Raw genomic sequence first — 13,787 nt, 5'->3', positions numbered from 1 at the left:
TTTGACGTTAGGTCTGGTCATGGGACTAGAGGCAGCTGTAATTTTGTGAAAAGAGCACTGATCTTGAATATAGATTCTGCCACTTTCTCTACCTTGTAATTGAAACCTTAACATCGGTTTCCTTATCTAGAGAATGACATAGTTTCATTAATTCCTAATATGTTCAAGATACTTTGTTAACAACTGTATTAATTTCCTACTGTTGCTATAACAAATTCCTATGAGAAATACAGGGTGAGGCAGGAACTACATCAAAGCGCACTGCTTGTTACATCCTGTGACCTATGGGCAGAAAACCATAGAATGACTACAGAAACAATGTGATGGGCCCTGGAGAAACCGTTACCTTGTTCTCCTTCATCAATGCCTCTTCCACTGCCTGGCGACTGTATTCTCCAATGTACCATTCATTGTGCCGGACATCCTGTAGTACAGGTTTAAATGATGAATATTTTAGGGTCAAAGGAAAGGATTAATTATTAATTAAAATTTGTTTTTATTCCACTAGTGCCAAATCACAGTTGGATTTATGGTAGATATGCAGTATAAAATTTCTGTCCCTGGATCTTGAGATAGACACAGAAAAAGTAATGGCAGCTTAGGAATTATGAAATTGGCATGACAAAATCTGTCTGTCATTGAAAGTAACCAGAAATGTCACTCCATCTACTGAGAAAGTTGCTTTGGCACCAAACTCAAAATGGATAATAAACCCTTTATCTGTCAATGCTGTCTGAACCTGTACCTGCTGAAGCTTATTGAGGTGGGATATATATTGTTTATGATCCCTATGAGGCCCCAGGCACCATAGAAACAGCAGGGGAGAGGAAGACAGGTACAGATTGAGAGCATCTTTATGCCAATTGCCTAAAGTCCCATGTTGTAGTACTGGGATTTGAACACTAGTCTGTCTGGCTTTCTCCTTGTGCCACACTACCTTATTTATACTAATTTATTTATTTTGATTGTAAAATCCACATAACAGAGAGAAGGAAGGGCAGTCAGAGATGCACCATGGATCTGCAATTCCTTTGCCGAGTCCCAAGGATAGTAATATTAAATAATCCTTTGCATGAGTCCAACGTCTCCAAGGACATCCCTCATTCATTATCCCAGTTCATGCCTGCAAGAATCCTGCGAGGCAGGCATTGCCAGGACAGTGGAGGCTCAGGAAGTCAACTTCTGTTACATGTGGCAAGAACTAGGGATGTGACATCAGGTCTTTGGTCTCCCAAAGTACCTGGTCCTCCCAGCACAGACTTGATCCTTCCAAGGATGGGTACACCAAGCACATGTGAGTGCCCCTGGGAAAGGCATGAGTTAGCTTCCCTCCCAACTCTCCAGCCTCACTTCCTCTCCCTCCCCCGCTCCCCAGTCTGAGGACAAGTCAGATGTGCTTGCTGTAGTCTGGACACACACAGCTTCAGGGCTTGGCATGAGCTAGCCCCGCTGCCTGGAATCCCTCCTCCTCCTCACTCTCCTTCTCCCTGGCTCTGCCATTCTCTTCCATCAAGTTTGGGGGCAAAGTCACCTCTTATTTGAGGCCTCCTTTGGAATGAATTCCTTTACCTAGTCCCTACCCCTAGGGGAGGGTTGGTGCTGGAAGGTCCAGAGGCAGGACCTGTTCCACTCCAGCAAAGCCAGGTAACAGGCTCCAGAAGCAAAGGGCATCTCTCTGCAGAACTGGGAGCTCTCTGAGCTGATAGTCGTCTGCTGCTTCTGGGGGGCCTCTCTGCCAGTCCCGGGGCTTGGCAGGGCTCAGTCATGGTGTGCTTCATCTACTCTGACTTTGTTTATTTGTTCAAGCTGGAAGACACTTAGAGATTTTATAACCCCGTAGTTCTCCAGGTGTGATCATGAGTGCTGGCTGGTGAGTTTAGGTGCTGCTCAAACACAGCATTAGATAACTCTGAATTACCTGGGGGGAGAAGTGGTTCCCTTTCAGTTCTCTTTCTAGCCCTTTGAATAATCCAAGAGGGATATTTCATTTTGGTGCTATTTTGTCCTTAATATCTCTCTGGTATTTCTAATCTCTCCTTATATTGAGATTCATTAGGGAGTCATGGCATCCTGCTACAATTTTTTTTTTTTTTAACATCTTTATTGGAGGATAATTGCTTTACAATGGTGTGTTAGTTTCTGCTTTATAACACAGTGAATCAGCTATACATATACATATATCCCCATATCTCTTCCCTCTTGCCTCTCCCTCCCTCCCACCCTCCCTATCCCACCCCTCCTGCTACAATTTAATAGCCTTGTTTTGCTTGAGCTACAATAAAATTTTTTTAAAAAATGTGATAAAATATACACATCATAAGATTTACCACTTAACCATTTTCAATTGTACATACAATGCAGTGGCATTGAGCACATTCACATTTCTTTGCAGTCATCATCATGATCCAGCTCTAAAATATTTTCATCATCCCAAACTGAAACTCTGTACACATTCAACAACAACTCCCATTATCTCCTCCCCTAGCCCCTTGTAACCACCATTCTACTTTCTGTCTCTATGAATTTACTTATTTTACCCTCATATAACTAGAATCGTATATTTGTCCTTTTGTGTCTGACTCATTTGACTTAGTATCATGTTTTTGAGGTTCATCTATGTTGTAGCACCTGTCAGAATTTCATTCTTTTTTACAGCTGAATAATGTTACTACATTTTCTTTATCCATTTATTTGTTGATGGACATTTGGGTTGTTTCTACCACTTGGCTATTGTAAATAATGCTGCTGTCAAGATGGATGTACAAAAATCTGAGGCCCTGCTTTCATTTCTTTTGGATATATACCTAGAAGTAGAATGCTGCAATTAGGTTTTTTTTTTTTTTTAAAGAAATTCACGGTCTTTTATTTATTTATGTATTTATTTATGACTGTGTTGGGTCTTCGTTTCTGTGCGAGGGCTTTCTCTAGTTGTGGCAAGTGGGGACCACTCTTCATCGCGGTGCGCGGGCCTCTCACCATCGCGGCCTCTCTTGTTGCGGAGCACAGGCTCCAGACGCGCAGGCTCAGTAACTGTGGCTCACGGGCCCAGTTGCTCCGTGGCATGTGGGATCTTCCCAGACCAGGGCTCGAACCCGTGTCCCCTGCATTGTCAGGCAGATTCTCAACCACTGCGCCACCAGGGAAGCCCTGCAATTAGTTTTAAGATTACTTTCTGGGACTTCCTTGGTGGTGCAGTGGTTAAGAATCTGCTGCCAATGCAGGGGACACAGGTTCGATCCCTGGTCTGGGAAGCCCACATGCCGCAGAGCAACTAAGCCTGTGTGCCACAACTACTGAGCCTGTGCTCTAGAGCCTGTGAGCCACAACTACAGAAGCCTGCATGTCACAACTCCTGAAGCCCGTGTGCCTAAAGCCTGTGCTCCGCAACAAGAGAAGCCACCGCAATGAGAAGCACGTGCACCGCAACAAAGAGTAGTCCCTGCTCACTGCAACTAGAGAAAGCCTGTGCGCAGCAACGAAGACCCAGCACAGCCCAAACTAAATAAATAAATAAAATAAATTAATTTAAAAGAAAGATTACTTTCTATGTATGCAATACTGGTTTTCTATTTGGAGTAGTGATATAAAATGAAAAAAAGAGTTAACTTGAGTAAGTATAACATTATTATTGACAGTACACGGATAGGCCACAGATCATAACGGTGCATTCAAATAGTTGAAATCAGGGCAGTCCTTATTTAGTGCAAGCCTCTCCCATGCTTGAGGAATCCAGGCTCTGGGAGGGATGTGACTTTAGGATAGACATCTAGTTAGGACCCTGGGATTCCAGCGCTTATGAAGGAGATGATGAGGAAAAGGAAACCAGGTATGTAAGAAAGGGCAACAAAAGAATTACGTACAAAACATTCCCCAAAGTCAAACTTAACAGTATGAGACTTCTTTTAGAATTAAGGTCAAAATTTATGTAAATATAAGGACAACCAATGGCGCTTGGGACACTATAGGGATTATGGGCAATTGACCACAGAGGTATTCTATGTGCTCTGCTTCTGCTTAAAATCTTTTGCAAGCTCTGTAGCAGAACCCTGAGCATACAAGGATATGGGATGGAGACCCAGAAGAAGCACGTCTTTTTGTACCTTATTGTGAAAGACTTTAATAAGTAACGTTGCAAGGTGATTGAGGAAAGAACATAGAATTTACAAAGAAAGATTTATCCCCCTGTATAGGTAGGTATAAGTGCAACATGGTCTGAGAAGAACTGATTGTAGGGATGGAGAATATTTTAGAAAGAGACCAGGAAATAAATGAAGGGCAAGCAAGAATCCAGCTACTGTCTATTTTCATCTCTCCCTCCTCTTTATGTCTCCTCTGGGGCAGAGACCATAACTTCTAGCAGGTTGTCTGGTATAGAATAAGTGCTCAATACATGCTTGTTAGACTGTTCAAATGAAATGAGCATACAATACGTGGATCTTTTGTTGGAAAAACAATTGCAATATGTAAATCCCAATCAATTCTAAGAGATTACTGAACAGTCAATAAATACAAAACAGTCCTAAATCTCTATTTTTTGGATTAATTTTAAAAAAGCACTTTTAGAATCTGGAAATACGCAAGTTAAAGAATCTAGTGAAACGCAATACAAAATGTTATATAGCAAAATACTTTAAAAATATTAAACCCCAATAATACATAGCCAGAAGGGAAAAACTCAGATCCAGTCATAATGATCTCCTTTTAAGCACTGTTCAAGAAAGCTCTCTTTAGATGCTAAGTTCATCTAGAAAAATATTGCAGAGAAGTGTCTGTTTTACCTTTTCGTCAGACCTTGTGGGGAAAGGTTTCTTCCTGCTCGTGTTTTTACAACATAGCGAATTTTCCAGAGGGCCATAGCTGGCTGGAGACTGACATCTCTGAAGAGGATAGGACTGCACGCTTTCTTTACGATCTGGAAAAATAAATTCACATTTAACTATGATTGCGTTACAGTCTCAGACTGCGTCCCTCCGACAAGGAGCTGGAACCCATCACTGCCTCCCGTGTCTATGGCAACCTTGGTCTGTAGCACCATCATCTCACTCTGGACAGCAGTCTCCTCTAGACTGTTCTCTTGCTTCAGCTTTTGCCCCTGTCTCTTTAGGGCATCCGGAGTCATCTTTAAAAAATGTAATTCTGACTTTGCCACCTCCCCGCCCCCAAGTACAAATCCTTCCATGATTTCCTTTACACCTGGAAGAAAATCCAAACGTTTCATCTTCTGTCAATAAGGCCCCAGATAATCTTTCTCTTATTTCTTCATCCAGCCCCCATCCTCCACACCGTTTTGGCCATAATGAACTCTGCTCAGTTTCTTTAACAAGCCAAGCTTGTTCCCAACTCAGAAAACACCATTTTTTTAAATGTAAAAGAAAAAATTTTTGTTTTAATGGAACATCATTTTTAACCTGAAAGAATGACTAACACAAGCTATCATTATTCAGACTTGGGCAGTTGGCAGATACTTTAATAAAAATGAACAAGTAAGCCTGTCACTTCATGGAAAGCAACTGGTAGTATTTGTGGCCAATTTTAAAATTAGACTTTTCAAGTGCAAACTGGAATTTGGAGAAACTTGTATCTGCCACCGTGACTGAATAACATATCCACAGTTCGACTTTTCTGATGAGATTGGAGGTGTTACGTGCAAATGTGATTTAAAACAATATTATGTACTAAAATATGTTAACATAGAAAATATCTGCTCAGGTCTGTGAACCACTGTTTTCCAAGTGACTAATATATGATGCTACAAAATCATGCCTGTGTAAAAGATTCTTTAGAAGGGAAGATAGATCGATGGATTTTAAAGTAACAGAATACAAAAAGTTCATTGAAACACTTGTCCAGTTTTGATGTGGTATTTTCTCTATATACTTCAATAAAAATAACATTTCCACTGTGTCACTCCAGTAAACACTAATAAAAGATGAATTTCAAGAAATTAAGGCCACAAGGAAGGAGTGAGGTGTTAGAAGGAATACTTAAAAAAAGATATTTATAAATACATTAGTAATTTAAAGCAAGGATTAACTGTATACAAATTATAAGGCTTTGAGGGTATAAAAACAATATCAAAATAAAATATTAGACAGTAATAACATATAAAATGGAAAAAGGGTGATTAGTATGAAGGCAGAATCATAAGCTATTTAGCCTTAATTCAGTCTAAAAAACATAACCAAAGTTATAGTTCTGGTCAGTAGATTAATAAGAGCTTTGAAAAAAATGGAATAGTTATATTCACACAGTATATTTTTGAGGCAAAATACTAAATAAAACATTAGCAAATATTTATATGCCAGTTATTGTAATGCAAGTTATATGTGTATTTATTTTGCTGTTTGTCATCAAAATGTCAAATTTCTCTGTAGGCTTACTAAGAAGAGCAAAGAATACTCCTGAAATATTGAAAGTTCTATTTCAAGGGTTCCAAGGATTGTGGCTTTTAATGAGGAGTCTAAGAATATAGGGAATTACATGTATCAAAATGTTTGTTTTAGAAAAGTGTTTGATCAATTAAAGTTGAAATTACGTTCATCATAGTAAGTTAATTTCACTCGCCAATTTATGACTAAAAATAGGAACAATGCTAAAGACATCTCTGTCTTTTCAAATTTTATTTTATAAGGAAAAGAGCTCTACTTTCAAACACAGTACAGAATCCATACCATCAGAGCAAAATCATCCTAAGTTTGCTGTATTGTTGGGAAGAGGATATGAACTTCAGAGTTTTAAAAAATTCAAGCATGCTATTTATTTATTTAGCTAAACACTGAAGGTAAGCAATGGAAGAATAGAATTTGTATAACTTTCTAGAAAGAGAAAAAAAGAGGAGTAAAGAAGAAATGAATCCAATATATGGCAGGAAAAGAAAAAAAAGTCAATAAAATTGGCAAATAGGAGGCACAACAAAATATAAAAATTGATCCAAAAATATTAGTAATTACAATAAATATCAACAGTGTAAGTTTAATACTTAAAAAATCAGATGCAGATTGGTTTAAAAATTCCAGTTCTGTGCTAATTACTCATCTGAAATATAATGACACAAAAGGATCACTAATGAAAGGACGGAGAACCATAGACCAGGCAAATCCTAATCAAGAGAAAACTAAGAGTTATTGAAATATTAAAAAAATGACTTTAACAACTTTATTTTAAATCATGGTGAATCAATACATAAAGACATTATTTAAATGGCTGTAACTATCTTTTCAACATGTATTGAAACAGTAAGAACATACTTGAGAGTAAAAAATAACCATTATCAACATTTCATATCAGTTTGTGTGGCATACATAATAGAGTTAAGTGATTATGAATTTTTCATGATATTGTGGCAACTGATTTAATATATTTCAACTCTGAGTGCCTTGCTTGAATATTTAAAAATCCTACTTGAAAAAGAATTTGGAAACAGCTATGTGAATCTGTAGTCTATTCAGAGAATGAGTTAAAGAAAACAAAACAAACAAACAAAAAAACAACTTTGCCATGCTATTTCCCCCGAAGGCCTGGATGGATTTTTGCTTAATAAATGAATGAAATTCCGAGTATGTAATCCCCTACAAGTATTTAATTGATTTTGTTCTTAAGTAATGGCAGTAATCTTTGGAAAGTTTTCTTTATATAAAACATTGCATTTGAGTTTTATAACTGCAAGAAATAGGACTGTCCTACTTGGAGAATGGAGGCTTACATTAATAAAGAGGTTGACACAGGGTAATTGGAAGAACAATGGAGAGAACAATGTGTAGGTGGGCAATAAAATTAGGGTAGCCTAATAAAAACGGTATGGGTTGCAGAACCATAGTGATATCAATATTTACTAATATTTGAAAATTCTCATGTATATAAAGCTTAGTACAGTGCCTGAGCCATACTAGTCACTCAATAAATGCTACTGCTGTTAGTGTTATTAGAGAAACAGCTCTAGACGTTTCTTTTGAAACTTAGAATAAAACCATTGTGTTTTAAGCAGCTCTCCATACTTATTAGCAAATTTTAACCTTACCCTTACATAAAATTGAAAAAATAATTTTCTAAGTAAAGAGCCATATATTTCAAAGAACATTTATAAAATGCAGATAGAAAGGAAAACATTAGTGAACAAAAACTAAAACAAACAAAAGAGAAAAGAAATCATCCACCACCCCAAATTTAGAGAGTAATGTTACTATTTTGGAGTATCACCAAACCTTTCTGGATTCTCTTCCAATATAACAAAATCATTTTCTTTTTGTCCTGAGATCCATCTACTTAGGCTCTTAATAGCTTAGCTTGAATTCATTTATCAGAGAATTGAGCAAAGTCTGTTTATCAAGTAGTAACTTAGCTATCAAGAGTAACTGAATATTTTCAAAATTTTTTCTCATTTGTTAGGTAAGGATAATGATACCTACATTGACAGAGAAGTAGTTTTCATGAGTCTAAGTGAAGAGTACTGTCTCCCTCATCTGAAGCGTTCAACTTAAAACCAGTAAGCTTTAGTGAGCCCACTAGACTCAGAACTCTATGTGTGCCTGGATTGTGTGCTATTTTCTGTACATCTAATTTCTGCAAAGCACTGGTGACCCAAGGGTGAATTTTTACCCAGGAGAATGAACATCACTCAGTAAGCTGATGGCATCACTGAGTTCAAGCACTGGGTAGTTAAAGGATGGGGCTGTCTCTATTCTGTATGCTTAGGGCCCAGCCCAATGGGACATAAACCATGTGCTTCGTGGATATTTGGTTTTTTGTTGTTGTTTTTAAAAATATTTTTTAAAATTAATTTTTATTGGTGTATAGTTGATTTACAATTTGTGTTAGTTTCTGCTGTACAGCAAAGTGAGATATTTGTTGACTAAAAAAGGAATTAATGGTATTTGAAGGCACTGGAGGCCAAAACATTTCCTTCGTCCACCCCAGGCCGTTTCTTTAAGCAACCTGTTTTTTCTAAGATGAGTAGAGAACAATCTACATGACCCCAGTACTAATGATCCACTCCAGTGAGAGGGTACTTGACTGGACTCATGTCTTTGAAGACCATCCCACTTCACTAACACTGCTGTTCCATTCTTTAATTGTTCTTTATTTTTAATTTGTGCAATATTTTCTTTTTAACATCTTTATTGGAGTATAATTGCTTTACAGTGTTGTGTTAGTTTCTGCTGTATAACAAAGTAAATCAACTATATGTATACATCTATCCCTGTATCCCCTCCCTCTTGTGTCTCCCTCCCACCCTCCCTATCCCACCACTCTAGGTGTTCACAAAGCACCGAGCTGATCTCCCTGTGCTGTGCAGCTGCTTCCCACTAGCTATCTATTTTACATATAGTAGTGTATATATGTCAATGCTACTTTCTCACTTCATCTCAGCTTACCCATCCCCCTCCCCGTGTCCTCAAGTCCATTCTCTACGTCTGCATCTTTATTCCTGTCCTGCCCCTAGGTTCTTCAGAACCATTTTTTTTTTTTTTTTTTTAGATTCCATATATAGGTGTTAGCAGGCAGTATTTGTTTCTCTCTTTCTGACTTACTTCACTGTGTGTGACAGACTCTAGGTCCATCCACCTCACTACAAATAACTCAATTTCCTTTCTTTTTATAGCTGAGTAATATTTCATTGTTTATATGTGCCATATCTTCTTTATCCATTCATCTACCAATGGACACTTAGGTTGCTTCCATGTCCTGGCTATTGTAAATAGTGCTGCAATGAACATTGTGGTACATGACTCTTTTTGAATTATGGTTTTCTCAGGGTATATGCCCAGTAGTGGGATTGCTGGGTTGTATGGTAGTTCTATTTGTAGTTTTTTAAGGAACCTCCATACTGTTCTCCATAGTGGCTATATCAACTTACATTCCCACCAACAGTGCAAGAGGGTTCCCTTTTCTCCACACCCTCTCGAGCATTTACTGTTTGTAGATATTTTGATGATGGCCATTCTGACCCGTGTGAGGTGATACCTCATTGTAGTTTTGATTTGCATTTCTCTAATGATTAGTGATGTTGAGCATCCTTTCATGTGTTTGTTGACAATCTGTATATCTTCTTTGGAGAAATGTCTATTTAGATCTTCTGCCCATTTTTGGATTGGGTTGTTTGTTTCTTTGATATTGAGCTGCATGTGCTGCTTGTATATTTTGGAAATTAATCCTTTGTGAGTTGCTTCGTTTGCAAATATTTTCTCCCATTCTGAGAGTTGTCTTTTTGTCTTGTTTATGTTTTCCTTTGCTGTGCAAAAGCTTTTAAGTTTCATTAGGTCCCATTTGTTTATTTTTGTTTTTATTTCCATTTCTCTAGGAGGTGGGTCAAAAAGGATCTTGCTGTGATTTATGTCATAGAGTGTTCTGCCTATGTTTTCCTCTAAGAGTTTTATAGTGTCTGGCCTTACATTTAGGTCTTTAATCCATTTTGAGTTTATTTTTGTGTATGGTGTTAGGGAGTGTTCTAATTTCATTCATTCATCTATGTTGAATAATAGTGGTGAGAGTAGGCAACCTTGTCTTTTTCCTGATCTTAGAGGAAATGGTTTCAGTTTTTCACCATTGAGAATGATGTTGGCTGTGGGTTTGTCATATATGGCCTTTATTATGTTAAGGTAAGTTCCCTCTATGCGTACTTTTTGGAGAGTTTTTATTATAAATTGTTGAATTTTCTTGAAAGCTTTTTCTGCATCTATTGAGATGATCATATGGTTTTCCTCATTCAATTTGTTAATATGGTGTATCATCTTGATTGATTTGCATATTTTAAAGAATCCTTGCATTCCTGGGATAAACCTCACTTGATCATGGTGTATGATCCTTTTAACGTGCTGCTGGCTTCTGTTTGCTAGTATGTTGTTGAGGAGTTTTGCATCTATGTTCATCAGTGATATTGGCCAGTAGTTTTCTTTTTTGGTAACATCTTTGTCTGGTTTTGGTATCAGGGTGATGGTGGCCTCGTAGAATGAGTTTGGGAGTGTTCCTCCCGCTGCTATATTTTGGAAGAGTTTGAGAAGGATAGGTGTTTGCTCTTCTCTAAATGTTTGATAGAATTCTCCTGTGAAGCCATCTGGTCCTGGGCTTTTGTTTGTTGGAAGATTTTTAAGCAGTTTCAATTTCAGTGCTTGTGATTGGTCTGCTTATATTTTCTATTTCATCCTGGTTCAGTCTCAGAAGGTTGTGCTTTTCTAAGAATTTGTCCATTTCTTCCAGGTTTTCTATTTTATTGGCATATAGTTGCTTGTAGTAATCTCTCATGATCCTTTGTATTTCTGCAGTGTCAGTGGTTACTTCTCCTTTTTCATTTCTAATTCTGTTGATTTGAGTGTTCTCCCTTTTTTTCTTGATGAGTCTGGTTACTGGTTTATCAATTTTGTTTATCTTCTCAAAGAACCAGCTTTTAGTTTTATTGATCTTTGCTATTGTTTCCTTCATTTCTTTTTCATTTATCTCTGATCTGATTTTTATGATTTCTTTCCTTTTGCTAACTTTGGGGGTTTTTTGTTCTTCTTTCTCTAATTGCTTTAGGTGTAAGGTTAGGTTGTTTGAGATTTTTCTTGTTTCTTGAGGTAGGATTGTATTGCTATGAACTTCCCTCTTAGAATGGCTTTTGCTGCATCCTATAGGTTTTGGGTTGTCATGTTTTTATTCCCATTTGCTTCTAGGTATTTTTTGATTTCCTCTTTGATTTCTTCAGTGATCTCTTGGTTATTTAGTAGGGTATTGTTTAGCCTCCATGTGTTTATATTTTTTACAGTTTTTTTTTCCTGTAATTGATATCTAGTCTCATAGTGTTGTTTGGAAAAGATACTTGATATGATTTCAATTTTCTTAAATTTACCAAGGCTTGATTTGTGACCCAAGATATGATCTACCCTGGAGAATGTCCCATGAGCACTTGAGAAGAAAGTGTATTCTGTTGTTTTTGGATGGGATGTCCTATAAATATCAATTAAGTTCATCTTGTTTAATGTATCATTTAAAGCTTGTGTTTCCTTTTTTATTTTCATTTTGGATGATCTGTCCATTGGTGAAGGTGGGGGTTAAAGTCCCCTACTATTATTGTGTTACTGTTGATTTCCCCTTTTATGGCTATTAGCATTTGCCTTATGTATTGAGGTGTTCCTATGTTGGGTGCATAAATATTTAGAATTGTTATATCGTCTTCTTGGATTGATCCCTTGATCATTATGTAGTGTCCTTCTTTGTCTCTTGTAATAGTCTTTATTGTAAAGTGTATTTTGTCTGATATGAGAATTGCTACTCCAGCTTTCTTTTGATTTCCATTTGCATAGAATGTCTTTTTCCATCCCCTCACTTTCAGTCTGTATGTGTCCCTTGGTCTGAAGTGGGTCTCTTGTAGACAGCATATATATGGGTCTTGTTTTTGTACCCATTCAGCCAGTCTATGTTTCTTGGTTGGAGCATTTAATCCATTTACATCTAAGGTAATTATTGATATGTATGTTCCTATTACCATTTTCTTAATTGTTTTGCGTTTGTTATTGTGGGTCTTTTCCTTCTCTGTTTCCCTCCTATAGAAGTTCCTTTAGCATTTGTTGTAAAGCTGGCTTGGTGCTGCTGAATTCTCTTAACTTTTGCTTGTCTGTAATGGTTTTAATATCTCTGTCGAATCTGAACGAGATCCTTGCTGGATAGAGTAATCTTGGTTGTAGGTTTTTCCCTTTCATCACTTTAAGTATGTCCTGCCACTCCCTTCTGGCTTGCAGAGTTTCCGCTGAAAGATCAGCTGTTAACCTTATGGGGATTCCCTTGTATGTTATTTGTTGCTTTTCTCTTGCTGCTTTTAATATTTTTAATCTGTATTTAATTTTATTAGTTTGATTAATATGTGTCTTGGTGTGTTTCTCCTTGGATTTATCCTGTATGGGGCTTTCTGCGCTTTCTGGACTTGATTGACTATTTCCTTTCCCATATTAGGGAAGTTTTCAACTATAATCTCTTCAAATATTTTCTCAGACCCTTTCTTTTTCTCTTCTTCTTCTCGGACCCCTATAATTTGAATGTTGGTGTGTTTAATATTGTCCCAGAGGTCTCTGAGACTGTCCTCCATTCTTTTCATTCGTTTTTCTTTATTCTGCTCTGTGGTAGTTATTGCTATTTTATCTTTCAGGTCACTTTTCCATTCTTTTGCCTCAGTTATTCTGCTATTGATTCTTTCTAGAGAATTTTTAATTTCACTTATTGTGTTGTTCATCATTGTTTGTTTGCTCTTTAGTTCTTCTAGGTCCTTGGTAAATGTTCCTTGTATTTTCTCCATTCTGTTTCTAAGATTTTGGATCATCCTTACTATCATTACTCTGAATCCTTTTTCAAGTAGATTGCCTATTTTCTCTTCTTTTGTTTGGTCTGATTGGTTTTTACCTTGCTCCTTCATCTGCTGCATATTTCTCTGTCTTCCCATTTTACTTATCTTATTGTGTTTGGAGTCTCCTTTTGGCAGGCCACAGGTTATTAGTTCCCATTGTTTGTTGTGTCTGCTCCCAGTGGGTAAGCTTGGTTCAGTGGCTTGTGTAGGCTTCCTGATGGAGGGGACTGGTGCCTGTGTTCAGGTGGGTGGGGCTGGATGTGTTCTTTCTGGGGGGCAGTGCTGTGTCCGATGGTGTGTTTTGGGGTGACTGTGAACTTAGTATGATTTTAGGCAGCCTCTCTGATAAGGGGTGGGGTTGTGTTCCTGTCTTGCTAGTTGTTTGGCATGGGGCATCCAGCACTGGAGCTTGCTGGCCATTGGGTTGAGCTGGGTCGTAGCAATGAGACTGAGATCTCTGGGAGAGCTTTTGCCATGT

General features: G+C 37.6%; 1 protein-coding gene across 1 annotated transcript in view; it reads right to left on the bottom strand.

The window, feature by feature from the left end:
• The window catches only part of CLNK (cytokine dependent hematopoietic cell linker), a gene marked incomplete at its 5' end in the record, with an annotated part of 116,047 nt that overhangs the window by 19,989 nt on the left and 82,271 nt on the right, over positions 1–13,787 (bottom strand). The window contains 2 exons of the mRNA XM_082461950.1: positions 347–424; positions 4,779–4,912. Coding sequence (XP_082318076.1) covers positions 347–424; positions 4,779–4,912 — 212 coding nt within the window. The remainder of the gene's footprint in view (positions 1–346; positions 425–4,778; positions 4,913–13,787) is intronic.

Source organism: Balaenoptera physalus (genome assembly GCF_965194825.1).
Source record: "Balaenoptera physalus genome assembly, chromosome: 5".
NCBI lineage: Eukaryota > Metazoa > Chordata > Mammalia > Artiodactyla > Balaenopteridae > Balaenoptera > Balaenoptera physalus.
The sequence above is the reverse complement of the archived record's forward strand: the minus strand, read 5'-3'. Positions and strand labels throughout refer to the sequence as shown.